The sequence below is a fragment of the Quercus lobata genome, chromosome 7 (genome assembly GCF_001633185.2).
Source record: "Quercus lobata isolate SW786 chromosome 7, ValleyOak3.0 Primary Assembly, whole genome shotgun sequence".
Classification (NCBI taxonomy): Eukaryota; Viridiplantae; Streptophyta; class Magnoliopsida; order Fagales; family Fagaceae; genus Quercus; species Quercus lobata.
The window spans coordinates 24,463,433-24,484,670 of NC_044910.1; the positions used below are offsets into that span (position 1 = coordinate 24,463,433).

Here is a 21,238-nt window from a genome sequence, read left to right on the forward strand (position 1 = left end):
GCTTTTGAAACTATGCACTACTTAAACAACAAACGACGTGGACAACAAAGGGAAATGGCTCTAAAACTTGATATGAGCAAGGCTTTTGATAGGGTAGAATGGGGATGCTTAAAGGATATCATGCTGAAAATGGGATTCTCTACCAAATGGGTGAACACTATGATGCTTTGTGTTACCTCTGTCACATATTCGATCAGAATTAACGGGAAACCTAGAGGCCACATCACCCCTACAAGGGGCTTGAGGCAGGGTGACCCCATATCTCCTTTTCTTTTCTTGTTTTATGTAAAAGGATTATCAGCCCTCCTTCGTCAAGCCACAAGTAGAGGTGACCTACATGGTGTGGCTACCTGTCCACAAGGCCCTTGCATATCACATCTTCTTTTCGCAGATGATAGTATTATTTTCTGCCAAGCCACAAATGATGAATGCAATCGCCTGGAACAGATTTTGGAAACATATGAACGCGCTTCTGGCCAACAACTCAATAGGGAGAAAACCTCCTTATTCTTTAGCCATAACACTCCACAGGAGACGCGGGAATCCATCCAACACCGTTTTGGTGCGGAAGTCATCTGACAGCACGAAACCTACTTAGGATTGCCCTCTTTGATTGGTAGGTCCAAGAAGAACACTTTTCGTGCTCTAAAAGAAAGGCTAGCTAATAAACTCTCTGGATGGAAGGATAAGCTACTCTCCCAAGCAGGAAAGGAAATTCTCATTAAAGCAGTGGCTCAAGCCAACCCTAATTATACCATGAGTGTCTTCAAACTACCGGATACTCTATGTGATGAGTTAACTAGCATGGTCCGTAGCTTCTGGTGGGGCCAATCCAATGGCAGACAAAAGATGGCCTAGTTGAGTTGGGAAAAAATGTGTACGCCTAAAAAAGATGGTGGACTTAGCTTTCAAGATCTTAAAACCTTCAACTTGGCACTTCTGTCAAAGCAAGGTTGGCGTTTACAAACCAACACTCATTCTCTGGTACACCGTGTTCTCAAAGCTCGTTATTTCCCTAATTGTGATTTTCTCCATGCAGAGCTTGGCCACCAACCCTCCTATGCGTGGAGAAGCATCATGGCAGCAAAACACGTCATCCATGCGGGTCACCGATGGCAGGTGGGCAATGGCACTACTGTACGAATCTGGAAGGATAGATGGATCCCAAAACCATCTACTTTCTACCCTATCTCACAGCCAAATACACTTGCTCTAGAGTCCACTGTTTCTAAGCTTATTGATGAAGACACAGGTGAAGGGAATGCTACCTTGATCAAACAGGTTTTTCTCCCTGATGAAGCCAGAACCATCCTAAGCATGCCAAGAAGCCATAGACGGGCCAAAGATCGCATTATTTGGGCTTATACACCTAAAGGCAACTTCACGGTGAATAGTGCCTACAAGGTGGCCTGGGCGATATCACCATCTGTTGCCATGGAGGAGGTTTCAAATAATGATGCGAAGAGACAATTCTGGCGAACAATCTGGAACCTTGCTATACCGAATAAACTAAAGACCATTACCTGGAGAGCATGCCAAGACATTCTTCCCACGAAGAATAATCTATGCTGCCAAGGAGTCCTTGATAATGCCACATGTGAGGCTTGTGGATTGACTGCTGAAACAAGTGGACACCTATTCTGGGATTGTATTAAGGCACATGAAGTATGGACAACAACAGGGATAGCTTTTGATACAAACGGAGTGCACCACAGTGAATTTGTTGATTTTCTCTGGTACCTTCTATTCGTGCAACGCATGGATATGAAATTGATAGAACTCATCATCACCATCGCTTGGTGCATGTGGTACAACCGCAACAAGACACGGCTTAGGTCCCTAAGACAAACCAGCCAAGAGATGATCTACAAGGCTCGCTCCATACTTGAAGATTTCCAGCTCACCCACCTTGCACGCCCACGCTTCAAGGACCAAACGGATGCCCGCTAGATTCCTCCATCCCTCCCGTGGTACAAAGTCAACACGGATGCCGCAGTTTTCTTAAACCTTCAAACTGTTGGTATTGGTGTTATCATTCGTGATCACGAGGGATCAGCGATTGCCGCGTTGAGTTAACACCTGCGTTTGCCTTTGGGTCTGTTGGAGGCAGAGGCTAAAGCAATGGACGTGGCAACCTCTTTTGCATGGGACATAGGCATTAGGGACATGGTTTTTGAGACAGACTCAAAAGTGGTGTCTGGTGCTCTCTATGGCACCACTACTCCCCAGGTCTCTATCACAGACGTCATTCAAGGCACGATTCACAGACTCCAAGACTTTAGACAATCTTAGGTACAACATGTGAAAAGGAACGCAAACAAGGCAACACATTTTTTAGCACAACATGCTAAGGGAATTGATACTTTTGTAACCTGGATAGAGGAATGTTCACCTTTCTTGGAATCCATTATATTTCAGGATGCTATGTACTTATCCTCCCCTTAGTAGTAAAAATTTTCTCAGTATTCCCTATCAAAAAAAAAAAAAAAATTGGAGAAAAACCCATCTTTCAGCAATAATAGGATTGTACATTTATATCTTAACTCAATCCATGCCTTTCCAATTAGTATGTGATAAGGAAAAAAAAAGAAAAAAAAAAAGACATTTTGGTAATTAATGTCAATGAATATACTGAAATAGTGACGTCAAAGTATAAAGACATTTTGGTAATTAACGGCAATGAATATACTGAAATAGTGACGTCAAAGTATCTGTTTACTTTTCTTTTTCTTTTTCTTTTTTTTTTTTTTTTTTTTTTTTTTTTTTTGAGATAAGAGATAGAAAAATGTCTATCACTTCTAACTTCTAAGGTGTAAAACTTGGAGTTTGCCTGTCGGTCCTATACTTGGGGTCTACCAAAAACAGATATATATAGAGGGCAATTATAGGAAGGAAGTTTACCCAAAAAAAAAATTATAGGAAGGAAGGGCTAATATAACTGGACCAACTAGCACTGTCACATCTTTAATACAACGCCTTCTGGGTGAAATAATAATAATAATAATAGTAATAAGACAAAGCAGAAACAGAAGATGAGTCAATGTGCTCATCCTTATCTTACCCTAATTACCCTGCCAGGCATCATCTAGAATCATGTGTAGATCTTTTTTCTTTTTGGCTAAATAAAATCAATATTATATTATATTAAACAAAATCAAGACTTTTGATCCATGTTATTGGTAATTTTTTTTTTAATAAAAAAATACAGTACGTAAAGATACAATGCCTTCCTCGGGTAAAAACTGAAAAAGAAGAAGAAAAAAAAATCTTAACTCATTTGGATCCCCTGAATTCAAAAGATTTGTTCATCCTCATTAAAGCCTAATTACCTTTCCTTTTTTTTTAATACTGCGTGGCCAGATCATCCAGCTTGTATCACAAGTGGAGTTCATCTTAATAGCGCAATTTTCTTAATTGCATCAAATGAGAATTGTATTAGGGTCTAGACCCTATAAGGGAGCCTTTGTGAAAATGAAAGTACTTTTCAATTCAATGTAATTTTGCTTCATATCAACATTTAAAGGCCAAAGTATTATGTAAGAGTGCCCCGTAAATAGGGGTGACAATTCGTGTTTTCATGTTAGGTATGTGTTATGTCGATTTATAAGTATTCGACTATATAAGTCAACACTAATCCAACACATTTATTAAACGGGCCAAGATTCTTAACCCTAAACATGTCAATTGTATCAATCCATTTATCAGATTTTATTAAAACAAAACAAACAAACAAACAAAAATACAAATTTTAATATTAACCAAATTGATCTAAATTATGAAAAACCAAACAAATAATTTTTTATACCATAAAATTTAGAACTAGAGAGTAACTACATGACAAATAATTGTTCAAATTAAAGTATATCTCAATATCACAAATAATCAATTAAAATATGTCAAAAAAAAAAAAAAAAAACCACAACAACTAATAATTGTCTATAACTTTGATGCTTAACACTACCTATTTGTAAAACTTTCCCTCTAAAAAACCTCATACTCTGGGGTTGGAATTCCTAAAAGAGGATATGACATTTAGTGGAGAAGCATGTGTGATACAAATAGAAAGAAAAATGCAAGAAAGGAAAATGAAATAAAAAAGATGCTTTGGGAGGAAAGCAGCAAATATTAGAAAAAGTTCCACGACTCCGTCTTTTATATTGGTATCGCAGCTAAATATGAATTGAGACGAAAGCATTATAAAGCCTTTTTGTAAAGATCCCAATCTTCCTATTCTTAGGGTTTTGAAGGGTATATTGGTAAAATGACATTTAATTATATGGGTCAAACAGGTTCCATGAGTTGGATGCAAACTCAACATGTTTATTAAATAGGTTAGTTGTATTAACCCGAATATGACACGAATCTGTTAAGTCTCAACCCATAACTTGCTAATTTTTGTATTGTATCGTGTCAGGTTTGCAGGTTGTGTTGAATTTTGTCATTCCTACCCATTAATAATATAAATTTACTCTTTGTTTCTTTTCGGGTGAAGAACATAGATGCATGAAAACCCATCATTTCCTACAAAAATTGCTCATTCAAAATTTGAATTACATGAAATTAAAAAAAAAATTAAATTACATTACATTCTTCTCAAATGCTAGGTAAATATACAAATGCCATTTTATTTTTTCAAAACAAATATACATATACTTCGTTCTAGATTTTTTTTTTTTTTATATATTTAAGTTACGATAGGATAAAAACCTATAAGTAAAATATTCAAAGAACTCTCATTCTCAAAAGAGAGAAAAGAAAAAGAAAAGGAAAAAATTGTGAACTTATAACGTGTTTTTTGTGATACCACCAAACCAAGTGTTTAACAATTAGTTAACTTGAACCACTCTATTCCAAATATTTAAAAATAACACAAAGCATGGTTTTAGAAATCAGATTAGACTGGCTGGTTTAATAAAGTACCAAACCCTAATTCGGTATGGTAAAAATAGTCAAAATCGATGGTTTAATTGGCAAAAATCAGGAATTGGACATTTGTTTTTGGTTATTTGACCATTTTGATTTTTAAAATCATGACACAAAAAGGAAAATTAAAATAAATAACAAAAAAAGTTAGGTAAAAATACAAATGCCATTTTATTTTTTCACAACAAATATACATATACTTCGTTCTAGATATATATATATATATATATTTTTTTTTCTTTTTTTATATTTAAGTTACGATAGGATAAAAACCTATAAGTTAAATATTCAAAGAACTCTCATTCTCAAAAGAGAGAAAAGAAAAAGAAAAGGAAAAAAAATGTGAACTTATAACGTGTTTTTTGTGATACCACCAAACCAAGTCTTTAACAATTAGTTAACTTGAACCACTTTATTCCAAATATTTAAAAGTAACACAAAGCATGGTTTTAGAAATCAAATTAGATTGGCTGGTTTAATAAAGAACCAAACCCTAATTCGGTATGGTAAAAAAAGTCAAAATCGATGGTTTAATTGGCAAAAAGCAGGAATTGGACATTTGTTTTTGGTTATTTGACCATTCCGATTTTTAAAATTATGACACAAAAAGGAAAATTAAAATAAATAACAAAAAAAGTTAATAAGTATTAATACTTGATTTATATATATATATATATATATACGATATAATTCGAACATATACCATTTACTTCATAATGATTACTTTTATCATTAGACCCAAGACACCAATTGATTTTTTTATGTATGTGAAATTTGAATAAGAAATCATTTATTTAACTATAAGAGATTTTATTGGTTTAACTAACTCAAACCCATAAATATTTGATATTAAAAAAAGAAAATACTAGGCAAGCTTGTAAATTTGAGTTGGTGGGTTAACAAAAATAACAAACAACAGCAGTGACATATATAGAGCATTCGCATTAGCTCATGCAAAAAATTATGTCTATATTAGAATAAAAACCTACTTTATCTATTTTACACAAACACTTTTTAAAACACTCTACATCATATTATTTATTTTGATTAAAATATTATTTCTTTTTCAACCAAGAGAGAGAGAAAAATGAGAAATGATTAAAAAATGAAATACAAATTTACACGTTGTGGGTAATTTTGGAGTTTGAATGTGTAAAATTGAGCTATTTTTCTACTTTGTATTATCTAATGCAAATGCTCAACAGCTCAAGTATATATATATATATTTTCCATTTAGAGAAACAAAGAAAATATGAGAGTCAGACCATTTATAAACATAAAAAAAAAAAAATCATAAGGGGGTGTGACTTGATGGTAGGAGTTCTCGTTCTGTGCCTAAAGAGGAGTAGTTCGATCGATAGCCCTAGTAAGGCTTGTATAGTACACGTATTATTACCTATTACCGTCACGTGACGTGGAGACGATGTACTCACACCGGAGACTCCTTTTTTATTCATAAAAAAAAAAAAAAAAAAAACAAAAACAAAAAAAGAAGAAGAAGAAGAAGAAAATAACCCGGTGTTGAATTGATTTTATTTTAGTTTTACCGGTCGCTTAGAGTCACGTTAATATTGTAATGCAACAGTTTTCTCAACCTCTTTCTTTTAACCGTGTTGCCTTTGGCCCCTCAGCCCCTCTCCCGCAGATTACCATTCTCTCTCTCTCTCTCTCACTCACATATATACATTAACCAGAGAGAGAGCACCAAATCTCATCGTGTTTTTTTTTTTTTTGGGGACCAAAAAGCAAAAACCCCAACGTCCTCCCTACCGTGCCTACTCTATTTTCTCTCTCGCAATTCTCAGCCCTCCCTAGATTCACTTCTCAACCATTTGGATCCTCGATCTAATCTCTAATAATTTTGGCTGTTATTTCTAATCAAAATTGCGCATTCAATCCAATCCAATCCGATTCGATTCAATTTATTGCTATATCGATCGGATTCGATCCAGTTGTTACGTTACTGAGAGGAATGGATTCATATTTTAACAGAGCCTGAAAATTTGAAACAAATTGAATATAATATGCCCGGATTAGCGCAGAGGAATAATGACCATTTCAGCAATGGTTCTACGGCGTCGTATTCGCTCTCCGCCAATGGCTTTTGGTCCAAGCATGCCGATGATGTTAGCTGCATCCAGCTCCAGAAGGTTCTAGATTCCTTTCCTCCCTTCTTTTCTTTTCTTTTTTTTTATTTTATTTTATTTATTTATATAAAAAATTAATTTAGATCATTGCTTTGTATTTTGTTTTTTATTTTTATTTTGATTGGTTGGTTCAAATTTGATTGGATGTGTGATTGTTATCTAGAGGCTTTGTTTTGATTGGATTATGCGTGTTCTCGATTCGTCAGATCCATTTTGATAGTTTAGCTCGTGTTTTATTTATTCACATATGTTAGAAAATCAGGATTTAGCATTGGTTGCAAAGAAATCTGTGGGCAGAGAATAGGAAATTAGAATTCTGATTATTGTGTCTCTAACTGTCTGGAATTCTTTGGAATTGGATTTAAGAGGATGTAATTTGAGGTCGGATTTCATTTTACGTCCGGCCTGTGTTTTATCCGCTAGAAGGAAAACAAAATATATAAGCGGAAACGAATGCCCTTACGAAGTGGAGATTGAAGAGTTTTCTGTTTCGTCTTGGAGTGCCTGCTGCCATTTCCGAACAATTGATTTAATCTTTTAATGTATTAACGATTGTAGTTAAGATCGCCAATGAACTCTAGCTCACTAGTGAAGTTTTCTAACCAAGGAAGCACAGACACAGATATAGGTACGGATATGACACCCCAAATGAAGTGTCTGTGCTTCCTAACGTAACTTACCAATAAACGAAAAATGCAGTTAAACTAGCTAGTTTCGGATTAATAATTATGAATTTTGATTTAGTGTATGCGTGTTGCGTTAAGTACGTGTTTACTTAAGTTTGTGTGGAACTTATGAGATGGTAGGATTAGTCATTAATAAAGTTTCTGTTTACTTTGGAATCAGTTCTGGGGCGAGTTGTCGCAGCAAGCGCGGCAGAAGCTTTTGAGGATTGACAAGCAAACTCTATTTGAGCAAGCTCGTAAGAATATGTACTGCTCTAGATGCAATGGGTTACTGCTTGAAGGTTTTTTGCAGATTGTCATGTATGGAAAGTCTTTGCAGCAGGAGGGAGCAGGTGGACATGTTCCCTGCAACAGACAAGGGGCCTTGAAAACTCAAAACGATGCTGGATTGAATGTTCCTAATGGTTGCCATGACGAAATTCAAGATCCGTCTGTGCATCCTTGGGGGGGTCTGTCCACTACACGTGATGGGTCATTGACACTTATGGACTGCTATTTGTATGCAAAGTCTCTCAAAGGACTCCAAAATGTAATTTCTGATACAATTTGTTCAATCTGATTATTATCTTATTCTTTAACGATTTTAATAGCTTACATTTTGCTTGATTTAGGTTTTTGACAGTGCACGTGCAAGGGAACGGGAACGCGAGTTGCTTTATCCTGATGCATGTGGTGGGAGTGGTCGGGGCTGGATAAGCCAAGGAGTTGCGAGTTATGGAAGAGGGCATGGAACAAGGGAGACGTGTGCACTGCACACAGCCAGGCTTTCTTGTGACACTTTGGTGGATTTCTGGTCAGCTCTTGGAGAAGAAACCCGGCAATCTCTTCTACGGATGAAGGAAGAGGATTTTATAGAGAGGCTTATGTACAGGTGTTTTACCTATATGCTTATTCCTTGTATGTAAAATTCAGTTTATATTAGTGGAAAATGCATGACCATTGATGGTAATTAAGTGAGTTGCTATTCTGGGAACTGTGAGATAAATGCTAACATTGGAGGTGCTCATTCCTGCTAAAACTGCTGCAGAGGAAAAGAAACGGCATCTAAGAATTTTTCACACTTGGCATAGAATGGTCCTATCATACCATTTTTTCAAGACCTGCATTCTGGTCCACATACCATGGTAGTCGATCAAGTTATTAGGCATTTGATATTCGTAGCACGAATATGCAGGTTGATCGAAATGTGTTACTGACCTGTCATGGTGACAACATTACAAACAAATATCTGATAGGCATGCAATTAGGAATGCTGTTGGTCAATGAAATGTTTGAAGAACCATGAATGTTGGCCAAGAAAAGAAACTGGACACAGGCTGCATTGAGGGAGCATCCTACATGTTTGGGTGGGCAATCGTTCTCCCCAAGTCATCTCTAGTGGACCTGCTTTTTAATTAATATGTTTTCTTGCATCTTGGTCTGATCTTGAAGCTGGTGTTCGTTGGGGCATCCAGGGGTGCCCTGCTGATACCGGAGAGGAGTCCAGTAACTAGCGGATATCTTGATTCTCAACTGCTGCTTGGCAAGATTGAAGATTAAATGGCATAAAGCCACTATCCAAAGTATTTGGGATTTACAATTGTTTAGTTTCAATTTGAGGAGAAGGTAAGAAAAACTAGAGAAGGAAAAAGGGGGTAAGGAAATTCAGCATGTTTGTTTTGAACAAAATGCTAGGAAGGAAATCTAACTTTTTATGATTGGTTATCTAGTAAAGAAGGAAGAAATACCCATACAGTAATTCTACTTTTATACACCTAGACAACAAAGTATGAGCACTTGTTAGCAAGCTGACTAAAAAGGGAGAAAATTGAAAAATGCATTAAACAAGCCATTTCCTTAGCACTTCTGCTGATTGAGCTGAGGAATCATATGTTGGGCCTCTGAGAAATATTTTCTTACCATCTCCTTTTGTTTCTTTATTTTAAACTAAACAGGCAAAATTCCTTGTTCTCAACCCTTGTCCTTACCATTTTCTTTTCTCACTCATTTCCTTCAAACCAAACAGATGGTTGGGCTTCTTTATGTTGCTGGTATGGTATCTAACCATTAAGAAGCAGGATGACTTGGAAATCTTTGATGCACCATTTTATGTAGACTATAGAAGGTACTATTAATAGGACAAGCTGCAAGAGATCCCCAAGGTAGGTTCCCTTATAGGACTGTCACTTGTCAAAAAAATGACCCAGATGCAATACTTACTATCAAGGTTTGCTATAAGGGATAATGGAAGGGTTTTGAAAGGTAGAGCATTGATTTAATTTTGAAGGAAATTGGTAAGTTAAATGCTACGGTCTTCCTGGAGTGAACACTCTTAACTCCTCCATTAATGACTAAGGTTGGATGGGAAAACAATCATGAAATTACATAATTATTACCAGTGGAGAAATTAGTGCTTCCCACAAAGATATGGTGATTTCATTGTTAGAAGATGTAAGAATTAAAATCTTGTTGAGGAGTGCATGTGTTTGAAGGCTTTAAAGGGTGAGAACTAGGCTAAGAATTGAAGACACATTCGTCTAACAGGAGAAATGGCATCTTAAGGACGAGAGGTGCTGAAGGATATTTGCTGCTATCAAGTACTGTTGTATATCTTTATACTTCTGTCTTTCTGAAATTCTTTCTGCTCTAGTTGATGCCTTGTGGTTTTTCTGTAGAAAGACAGATACCTTCAAATATCCTATGAACTAATTGCAATATTCTGAGACTGAAAACTTAATTCTTATATATTGCATGCAGTTATTGGCTTGCTTTGTCCTAGTTGTTCCACTGCAGTTGCTATGCATTGTTTCATAAGGATTTCATGTTAAATTTCTGATATCCTAAGAAAGTGATATTCATGTTACAGATTCGACAGCAAGAGATTTTGCAGAGATTGCAGAAGGAATGTTATTCGTGAGTTCAAGGAGCTAAAGGAGCTGAAGCGCTTGCGGAGAGAACCCCGCTGTACTAGTTGGTTTTGTGTAGCAGATACAGCCTTCCAATATGAGGTGTGGCTTTCCCATTCCTCCATGTTGTTTTCTTTTCTCTGAATCCTGTTGTTTTTAGGAATTCTTGTAAATTACAGATGATTTCAAGGAAAAATGGTTGAGATAATGGTCTTGATGTCTTGGTAAAATTATTTGGAGATTTTTTGTGAGGACTCAATATATATGTTATGACTATCATGACACAATTTCATCTTTCAATTATCTCAGGTATCTGATGACACAATTGAAGCTGATTGGCGCCAAACTTTTGCAGACACTGTGGGAACATATCATCACTTTGAGTGGGCAGTTGGAACAGGAGAAGGAAAATGTGATATTCTGGAATTTGAAAATGTTGGAATGAATGGAAGTGTTCAAGTCAGTGGCCTTGATCTTGGCAGTTTAAGTGCATGCTTTATCACCCTGAGAGCTTGGAAGCTAGATGGCCGCTGCACTGAGCTTTCTGTAAAAGCTCATGCCTTAAAGGGTCAACATTGTGTACATTGCAGGCTCGTTGTTGGGGATGGCTTTGTGACAATCACAAGAGGGGAAAGTATCAGAAGGTTTTTTGAACATGCTGAAGAGGCTGAGGAAGAAGAGGTGGTTCTATCTCCCTAGGGCTAATAAAATCTTTGAATGCATTTAAAATTTGTTCCTTTAGCTCACAAATTTTCCAGGGTATTGCTTTGTGAGATTTAGATTAACCTTTTATGTTATGTATACTTCTAGGATGATGATTCCATGGACAAGGACGGAAATGAGCTGGATGGAGAATGCTCCCGTCCCCAAAAACATGCGAAGAGTCCTGAACTTGCTCGGGAGTTTCTTCTGGATGCAGCAACTGTTATTTTTAAGGAACAGGCATGTTCAGTCTGCCGATCACTTTTGTGCTTTTCTAATCTGTCCATGCTTCTGTTCCCACCCCCCAACCACACCCCCCCCCCCTACACACACACACACACAAAAACGCGCACACACACACACACACACACACACAAAAGTTCCCACCCTCTAGTGTGACATAGCTATAATGAGTGCGAGAACAAGTGGAGACCTTACAAGTGTGTTTCCTATAACTATAGGTTTGCATCAAGGATCAACATTAATCTATATCTCTTTGTGCTAGTGATTGATGAGCTTACTAAATCAATTCAAGAGGAAGTCCTTTTGTGTATGCTTTTAGCAAATGATATAACTTTAGTCAATGAAACTAGATGTTAAGTTAATGTTAGAAGTATGGACACATAAAATTTAAAGGCTTTTAGTTAAGTAGGAGTAAAATAAAGTACATGAATTGTAAGTTTAGTAAAAGTAGAAACAAATATGAAGGAGTTGTTTGACTTGATGATAAAAAGCTTTGAGCAAGAGTTTTCAACATCTTGGATCAACAATTCACAAAGATGGAGAAATTGAAGTAGATGTGAATCATAAGCTAAAAGCAAGGTGGATGAAGTGGAGAAGTGCATTAGGAGTATGGCAGTATTGTGTGATCATGGAATATCTATTAAGTTGGGAATTTTTATAGGACCAGCTATGCTCAATGGTACTGAATGTTGAGCTATTAAGAAGCAATATATTCATAAATTTAATGTTGCTAAAATGAGAATATTAAGATGGATAAGTGGAAATGTAAGGAAAAATAGGATTCACACTAAGGAGCTTTTCTTAAAGATATGGGTGGCCCCTATTGATGAGAAGAAGAGGGAGAGTCATTTGAAATTGTTTATTCATATTCAGAGGAGAGTGATTAATGTTATTTTATTGTCTTCCTCTACCTCATTTTTGTATTATTATTTTTACTTATAAAAAAATATATAAATAAAAGGTAGAGGAAGACAAAAAATAACATTAATAGAAGTAGTACAAAAGGACATGTTAGTTACAGAAGTAACAAAGAGTATGGTTTTGGAATTAACCTAATGGAGAAAAAGAATACATGTGGCCAATCTTGACTAGTTTGTTGAGGCTAACCCCAAAATTTTGGGATTAAGGTTTTTTGTTATTGTTGTTATTGTTGTTACACATGATTCTGTGTATATGGAGACAATATGTGAATTGTGGTGAGTGTACATGGAGGAAAGACATTTATGATGGGGAGGTAAGTAGATGTAAGATGGTTTCCAATTACAAGAGGTGCATCAAGAGTTGGAAACTAAACCTTTGGTTGTTGAGAGATGGGTATTTTGACATGTTGCTTGCAGATGGTTGCAACTTTAGCTGCCTTGAAACAAAATTCTATGTTGAATTGATGGAAAGCTTAAAAATATAAAAGGTTGTAGGATAGCAGGACTTGAAATACAAGGATTCTAAGTTCAGTGACTAGTCCTAGAAGGTCAAAAAATGAAATATTTACAAGGGGATACCTAGTCCTAGTGATCACTTTTGCTCATTGAGAAAGATTGAAAAGGATGTTGGTTCATATAAGTATAAAAAGTTTTCCTGAAAGAAAGAATATAGAATGAATTATAGCAAGAATGTAGAGATGGAAGAATGCAACTGGCCAATTGTTGGATCTATAAGTCCTATATAATTAACATAGTATTGTATATAAGGTGAAGATCCGACCGAAATGCATTTTGATTATACATGTTGGCTAATCAAGGAAGAGAAAAGAACACACACAGACACACATATATGAAATGTGTTTGGCTGAGCAGAAGATGTTGAGATTATGAGTGGTAGCACAAGTATAAAGTGTGCAGCAGGTGTAGAATGGATAACATTAATGAAAAAAGTATTCAACTAAAGATTTCTCTTTACCCAACCTTAAGAAGCTGGGATCTAAAGCTCTTTTGAGCTGGGTTTTGTTCCTATGGTCTAGATGATTGTACTGCCTCATACTGCAATAACTACTTAACTGTTCCGTTGTTGCTATGGTTAATATGCGTAAATGACCTTTTCAAAGAAACCTTTGGCCCACTTAAGTTGCTTCTGGATCATTTCTAGGGCTTAGCAGCTCCCCTTAACACTGTAATACATTTCCCATGATTCAATTAGCAATGCTACATCCTACTTTTGGGGATTAAGTCGCAACAAAGTCAAAGCAGGCACCTTTTTTATTTGTAAAAATATTTGTTTAAAAAAAAAAAGATTACTTCATGTTCAAGATGATGAACACAAAGAATCATACAACGAAATGAAGTGAGTCTTGAAACTTAAATATAGAAAGTCAAAGCAGGCACCTTGGTATTAGCAAGCAGTGATATTGTTGCATCGCAAACGAACAATACACCTGTTTGGTTTGGGAGTTCATAAAGGAAAGTAATGAAATAGAATGGAATACAAGTTGCAATGAGAATAAGGAAAGGAATGAAACTAAGCTATCTTGTTGGGATGTATTAAAAGAAAGGAATGAGAAGTTAATAAGCTTGTTTGGGAGTACTGTTAAAAAGAATGGAAATGAATCATTTAATAAAAGTAAGCAGTTATCATTTGTTATTATTTTTATTATTGATGAGAGACCAAACCTGTTAAGAGAGATGAGAGAGAGTTGCTAGCTAGAAGAGAAAAAAAAACCTAGATGAGAGAGTGTGTAGATGTGAAAAGAGTAAAGTGAGGGGTATTTCAGGAACTTTGTAAAATATGAAGGGCTTTATGAAGATTTTGGTCAACATTTCATTAAACTCATTTCTATTCCCTCTAATTCATTTCAATTTTAGGGGAACAAGAAATTGGGGTTTTGAGTGAAAAATGAGAAATCAGTGTTCCCTCATATGCCCATTCTATTAACTCATACTTAAACTTCCAAGCAATGGAATGACTTCCCATTCTCTCCTACTTAAACTTCCAAATTGTTGATTCTTTCCTTTTCATTCCCTTCCTCACATTTGCCCCCTCCCAAACAGGCCCTAAAGTAATTTTTTGGTCCCAGACATGTTTTAGAAATTGAGAAAAGAAAGGACCAGAAGAGATGGCTGGCATCATGTAGATCTTCCCTCTAATGCTTGTGGAAGTGCAGTATTTGTGTGTGTGAATGTAACATGTTCTCCATCTCATTATGTGATGTTATTCTTTCAGGTTGAAAAGGCATTCAGGGAAGGAACCGCCCGCCAAAATGCACACAGCATCTTTGTCTGCCTTGCGCTAAAACTGCTGGAAGAACGCGTTCATGTTGCATGCAAAGAAATCATTACATATGAAAAGCAGGTCTTAATATTTTTGGTATTTAAGCGTAGGATTTTAGCAATAAAAGATTTCTTGAGGATATTTTTCTCACAAATATATGTTTTTCCCTACAGATGAAACTTCTTGAAGAAGAAGAGAAGGAAAAACGTGAAGAAGAAGAACGCAAAGAGAGGAGAAGAACAAAAGAAAGAGAGAAAAAGCTCCGAAGAAAGGAAAGATTAAAAGAGAAAGAAAAGGATAAAGAGCAAAAATGCTCTGACTCAAATCAAACTACTGTTCCTACTGATGTCTCAAAGGAAGAATCATCACCAAGTGTTGATGAGGAGCCAAATAATCCTGTCAGCTGCCAGGATGCAGTTAGTGAAGTTGGTGATAACATTCTATCTTGGCCTGGATCTCCTGATATTCAAGAGGAGTTGTCAAATGGATATATTACTTCGATAATGCAAGACCACTCTTTTGATTGTCCCAATGGGGAGATTAACTATGTGAAAGATTGGAATGGTTCTTTTATAGCGGATCAATCAAATTTTTCTCGTCGGAGACCAAAATATCGGAAAGAAGTTCAACTGGATCCATCTTTGAAGTGGTCTGACAGACGCCGATTTTCAGCTGCAGATTGTGGGGCAGTGGTTAGGTCTGAGCCAAGATATTATGGTGATAATTTTGAGACTCCTTCCAGAAGCATTATTGGATCCAATAGGCAGTCAAGGATGAATGTTCCAAAGTCTAATGGTCGACATTGTGGCCCCAAGTTTCATGATAAGTTTTCCAGCAACAGAGTAAGTGACAGATATGACTTCCATTCTTGCAGCTGTAACCAGAACAATGAATATAGAGCAAGGGTTGATACACATGTTTCTACAATCAGAGTAATTCGGGAGACTAAATCTGTGAGTAAGTTAGAGTCTGCATTGGATATGTCCAAGCAGTTTTATCGTGGTAACAAGTACAATCAAATGGAGTACTTGCGTGATGGTTGTGGAAGACCTAAAAGCAAAGTCATCTCAGGGAACAATCCTCCTGCAAAAGAACTTCATCCCAAGAAAGTTTGGGAGCCCATGGAATCACAGAAAAAGTATCCACGAAGTAACTCAGATTCTGACATTACCTTGAGCTCAACTACTTTCAAGGTTGAAGAGGTGGAACCTGATAATAACCTTATCAAGTCATCTGCTGACAAGTGTTGTCATGAACACAGTGGAGATTCAGCTGATATTGATCAGGAAAATAGTAATTTGAAGGAATCAGGAAACTCTAGCATTGTAGTGGATGGGGCCTGTGAGAATGGACTTCATGTGGGAGCAAAGGGCCCTTGCAACTCAGCTGCTTCTGAGGAAATTGGACTAAGTCCTATCAGTTCTGCGAATTCTGATAATTCTGCATCAAATGGGACCTTAGATCCCATTGTGAGTAGCACATCCAGTTCTGATAACTCCTCGTCATGCCTAAGTGAGGGCGACAGCAATACAACCTCTTCAATCCATGGAAATCTGGAATCCTCTTCTACATCAGATTCAGAAGATGCAAGCCAGCAATCAGAAGGTAGAGAATCATGTGTTCAAAGTGGCTTCTCTGAGTGTCATGAAGTTAAAATGGAGAAAAATCATAATTCAAATGGCGAGGAGGTTATTGGAAGTGGGGCATCAATTGGGCTTTCATTGAATGGAGCAGGAACAGGAAGTATTTCTGTGGAGAAACCACCAACACGAATTTCCCAAAATTTTGACAATAATGGATCGTCTGCTGTCAGCATTGGTTCGCAACATCAAGGCATGCTTCCTCCAATGCATAACCAAAATATACACTTTCCAGTGTTTCAAGCTCCTTCAACAATGGGATTTTACCATCAAAACCCAGTTTCTTGGCCAGCAGCTCATGCTAATGGCTTAATGCCCTTCGCCCATCCCAACCACTATTTATATGCTAGCCCTATTGGGTATGGAGTGAATGGAAATTCACGCTTCTGCATGCAGTATGGTCCCATGCAGCATATAGGTACCCCTCTATTTAACCCCAGTCCAGTCCCAGTTTATCAACCAATTGCTAAAGCTAGTGGCATAAATGCTGAGGAACAAATTCAGATCTCTAAGCCAGGTGCAGGACAAGAAGCTTTCAATGAAGTTAATACGGAGAAGGTGGCTCCCACTGGAGCACATCCAAAAGAAGCACCGCCACATGAAGAAGGTGGGAAAAATGACAATTCTGCCAAATTGCATACAGGCAACACTGGGTTTTCCTTGTTCCATCGTGGGCCTGTTCCTATTTCAAATGGATATAAATCAAATCTCGTGCCTTCGAAAGAACAGATTATGGAGGATTTTTCTCAAGAATGTCCAACAGATCATGTTGAGAGTGATCATGTTTCAAATAAGAAAGAGAGTACAATGGAAGAATACAACTTGTTTGCAACAAGTAACGGCTTACGGTTTTCATTCTTCTAATATAGTAATGAGAAGGTTAAAGGTGGCTGTTATGGATTTCAGTCCCTCTCTTCTTTACTTGGTAAGAGAGGTTTGAGTACTTTGTAATTCGGTACACAATAATCTTCAGAAATTGCAATTTTAGCTTACAGTTTCCATAGATGATTGTTTTCCAATTTGTCACATTGTTTTTTGAGGAACCCCAAAAAAAAAAAAAAAAAAAGGTTTGCGAGAGTGCATAATGTTTGAAGAGTTCTGTATGAGGTTAGCTTTTTTCATTAATGAAGCATTTATTGGTATGAAATTTTATTCTTGGCTAGTTGGAACTGATATCATTTCATCTTGAACGCTAATAACATCATCAGGTAAATTACTTGGGAGTTTGCGTGACAGATGAACATGGATGCATCTTCTACTCCATGAAAATTATGTCTTCATTTTCTCGTTCAAATTTTTCAGGATCAAACGTATGCTGCTATGGAAGTATATAATTTTTTACCCACAGAATTTGCTCTCAAATGATTGTCATCTAAAATCTTGATGACTTGTTCTGGTGTCAGAAGACATTGTTACAAACTTTTGAATCCTGCTTTTTACTGCTATCGTCTTCTTCCTCTCAAGATCAAATAGTTGTTGATTCATAACTCTCGTTTTCTTTTATTATGTAGAAAATTATGAGTAGCTATAGACTGCAGCAAATGATGGGGAAGTACTAAGTACTGTCAATTGGATAGGATTTTTTTTTTTTTTTTTTGAAAGTGAAATTTACTGGTATTAAAACCAAAAGGCAAAGCACATTAAGGTTCCTGCATAAGCAGGCCAGAAACAATAAAATTACAAGCCGTTTACATTCAAATCAGATTGCAGGAAGGAAGAAATGCAGTGGGGAGCAACTCCTTTCCAGAGGCGATGGAGACTAGATCTTCGAGCTTGTTGAGCAAGCTCATGAGCCACAGTGTTGAAGCTTCTATTGATGTGCTTGAAAAGGTAGGACACAAAAGAAACACTCACCTGGAGAATTCCTTGAATGATATGTCCCATGCTACTCCCCGTGGCACCTTTATTGATTGCTTGGATGACATTTAGGGAGTCAGATTCAACAATGACCTGTGCCAGATGAAGCTCTTGAGCTAATAGAATATCATGCTCCAAAGCAAAAACCTCTGTTAGTTTAGCAGAGAAGTAAGTCTGAAGAGGTTTACACAGAGCAGCCACAACATCACCTTTGCAGTCTCTAATGACAACTCCAACACTAGAGAAACTGTCAAGCTCAGAAGAGGCCCCATCAACATTTATCTTGTGGAATCCCGAGGGAGGAGGAACCCAGTTGGATGGGGTGGTTCTAGGTTGGCCAATATCCCAAGTTGCCGAACTAACAAAATCCTTAGAAACATTTTTTGCCAATTGCCACACTTGAAGAGGAAGTAGACTAGAATCGTTGTGCACAATCTTATTTCTGTTAATCCAGATAGCCCACGCAATGGCAAGGAAAATCTCCAAATCCTAAAGAGTTACATGGGAGAGAATGAATATTGTGGAATCAAGAAAGGATTTGTTGATGCCATGAGTGTGAAGAGGATTGTTTGACCAAAGACACCAAACCGATGCTGAAAAGGCACAACGAAGAAGGGCATGGTCAAGACTTTCAAGTTCACTACCACAAATAGGGCAGCCCTTAGTTTGAGTAATCCCACGGCAACAAATGGCTTCCATTGTCGGGAGACCATTGATACAAGCTCTCCAAGCAAAAATTTTAATTTTTGCTAGAAGATTAAGGTGCCACAATTTCCTCCAAACTAGCCTACAAGGGTCTCCATTTGAGCATTCTTCTTTCTCTCGTTATTCCAGCAAGTTATGGGCTATATGGTAAGCACTTTTGACTGTGAAGTCTCCCCAGCTATTCCTTATCCAGATAATTTTTTCCTCTGGAAGGTTGTGGCTTAATGGTATCCTCAGGATTAAGTCAGCTTCAAAAGGAAGGAAAGTTGCTCTTACCATGTCTACTCTCCACCAATTTGTCACTGGGTCAATGAGAGAAGAGACCATTGGGAATTAGGGCATATCATTTGGTGGAGAAATAACCTTGTACGTAGATGGGGTTGGCAGCCACTTGTCTTTCCATATATGGATTAATTTCTCATTTCCCACTCTCCACCAAGTTCCCTTCCTTATTACACCAAGACTATTGTGGATGCTCCTCCAAGAATATGAAGGGGAGCTTCCATATTAGCATTCAGAATATCTCCAGTAGGGAAGTATTTCACTTTAATAACCCTGCAAACTAGAGAGTTTGGGTTTTGGAGAATTTGCCATAATTGCTTTGTAAGCATTGCTTTGTTGAAAGCTTGCAAATTCCTGAAGCTCATGCCTCCTTAAGCTTTAGGCTTACACATTGTTTTCCAGTTGACCCAATTCAGTTTAGATTCTTGCTGCCTTTGACCCCACCAGAAGTTCCTCACTATGCTTTTGATGTCATCACATAAGCCTTGCGGAAGAAGGAAACAACTCATAGTGTAAGTGGGAATTGCTTGAGCTACCACTTTTATAAGGATTTTCTTCCCCCCATAGAGAGGAGCTTGCCCTTCCAGCCAACTAGCTTCTGCCCAATCCTCTCTTTTAGGATAGAGAACACTTGCTTCTTCGATCTTCCAATGAAAGAAGGAAGGCCAAGGTATTTTGAGTGTCTAGAGTCTTGCATAGGGCCTAGGGTTGCAAAGATCTCCTCCTTGACTTCAAGAGTAGTATTGGGGCTAAAGAAAATTGAGGACTTATTAGTATTGATCTTTTGACCTGAAGCATCCTCATATTTCTGGAGTAAATATTTTAGCTCCTTGCTTTCCCCCGCACTAGCTTTGCAGAAAAGGATGCTATCATCCGCAAAGAGAAGATGGGTAACTCTAGGACAGCCCCTATAAATGGAAATCCTTGTCAAACGTAGGTTCCGGGCTGCCTCATTGATAAGAGCTGAAAGCCCCTCAGTGCAAATAAGGAAAAGAGTTGGGGAGAGGGGGTCTCCTTACCTAAGCCCTTATGTAGGCATAATGTTACCACAAGCAGCCCCATTTATAATAACTGAGTATGAGATTGAAGTGATACACTTCATTACAAGGTTTACCCACCTTAAGCTGAATCCCAGTTTCTCCATAACCTCCTATATAAAGCCCCATTCGACTCTGTCAAAAGTCTTACTCATATCTAATTTGGCAGCCATAAAGCCATCATTCCCTACATTTTTGTGATTCAGAAAGTGCATTAACTCGAAAGCCACAAGTACATTGTCAAAGATTAATCTGTTAAGAGTAAAAGCACTTTGATTCTCTGAGATGATGTGAGGGAGAATAGCCTTAAATCTATTTGCAATAGTTTTAGATATGAGTTTATACACTTATACACTACATTACATAGACTTATGGGGTAGAAATCAGACATTTTTTTGGGGTTATGTACTTTAGGGATGAGGGCAATATTGGTTTTATTGAGACAAGCCGGAGACATATCACTATTGAGAACATTTAGAACCATATTAGTAATGCTACATCCCACAATACTCCAATATTTTTGGTAGAAAATGGCAAACATACCATCAGGGCTGGGTGCTTTTGTGGAGTGGATCTGTTTGAGAGCGATGGTAACCTCCTCCTAAGGGTCATCAAATAGCCCATGACCCATGGGCTGGCCCAGTAGCCCGCTAGCCCACCAGGCTAATGGGCGGCCCGGCCCGGTAATATTGAAACCCGTGGGCAACCCAGTAGTCCAATGGGACAGGCTATGGGTTGGTTTCTTTACCCATGGGCGCCCAGTGGGCCGGCCCGTTAGCCTAGCCCGTTAGCCCAGCCCCTTAGCCCGACCCGTTGCCCAAAATTTATAACAAAATAATTTGGGGGTTGGGTGGGTGAGGGATTGAACTTTAGACATTATAAAAACTTTAAGACCACACACCTAACCACTAAATACTTGGAATGATTGTG

The 21,238-nt window shown here is 37.5% G+C and overlaps 1 protein-coding gene across 1 annotated transcript; it reads left to right on the top strand.

Annotated features, from left to right (window-relative positions):
- Positions 1 to 6,543: 6,543 nt before the first annotated feature.
- LOC115952425 lies at positions 6,544 to 17,574 on the top strand. Its single transcript, XM_031069600.1, has 8 exons — positions 6,544 to 7,073; positions 7,917 to 8,285; positions 8,368 to 8,627; positions 10,602 to 10,743; positions 10,951 to 11,322; positions 11,452 to 11,583; positions 14,740 to 14,868; positions 14,961 to 17,574. The coding sequence occupies exons 1-8, from the start codon at positions 6,948 to 6,950 to the stop codon at positions 17,289 to 17,291; spliced, it is 3,861 nt and encodes a 1,286-aa protein (XP_030925460.1). The 5' UTR covers positions 6,544 to 6,947; the 3' UTR covers positions 17,292 to 17,574.
- The last annotated feature ends 3,664 nt before the right edge of the window (positions 17,575 to 21,238 follow it).

Excerpts from the sequence above, each read along its gene's own strand:
- LOC115952425 (XM_031069600.1), top strand. The coding sequence starts at position 6,948 with ATGCCCGGATTAGCGCAGAGGAATAATGACCATTTCAGCAATGGTTCT. Across the intron at positions 8,628-10,601 it reads ATAGAGAGGCTTATGTACAG|ATTCGACAGCAAGAGATTTT; the intron begins GTGTTTTACCTA and ends TTCATGTTACAG. Across the intron at positions 11,584-14,739 it reads CTGTTATTTTTAAGGAACAG|GTTGAAAAGGCATTCAGGGA; the intron begins GCATGTTCAGTC and ends TTATTCTTTCAG.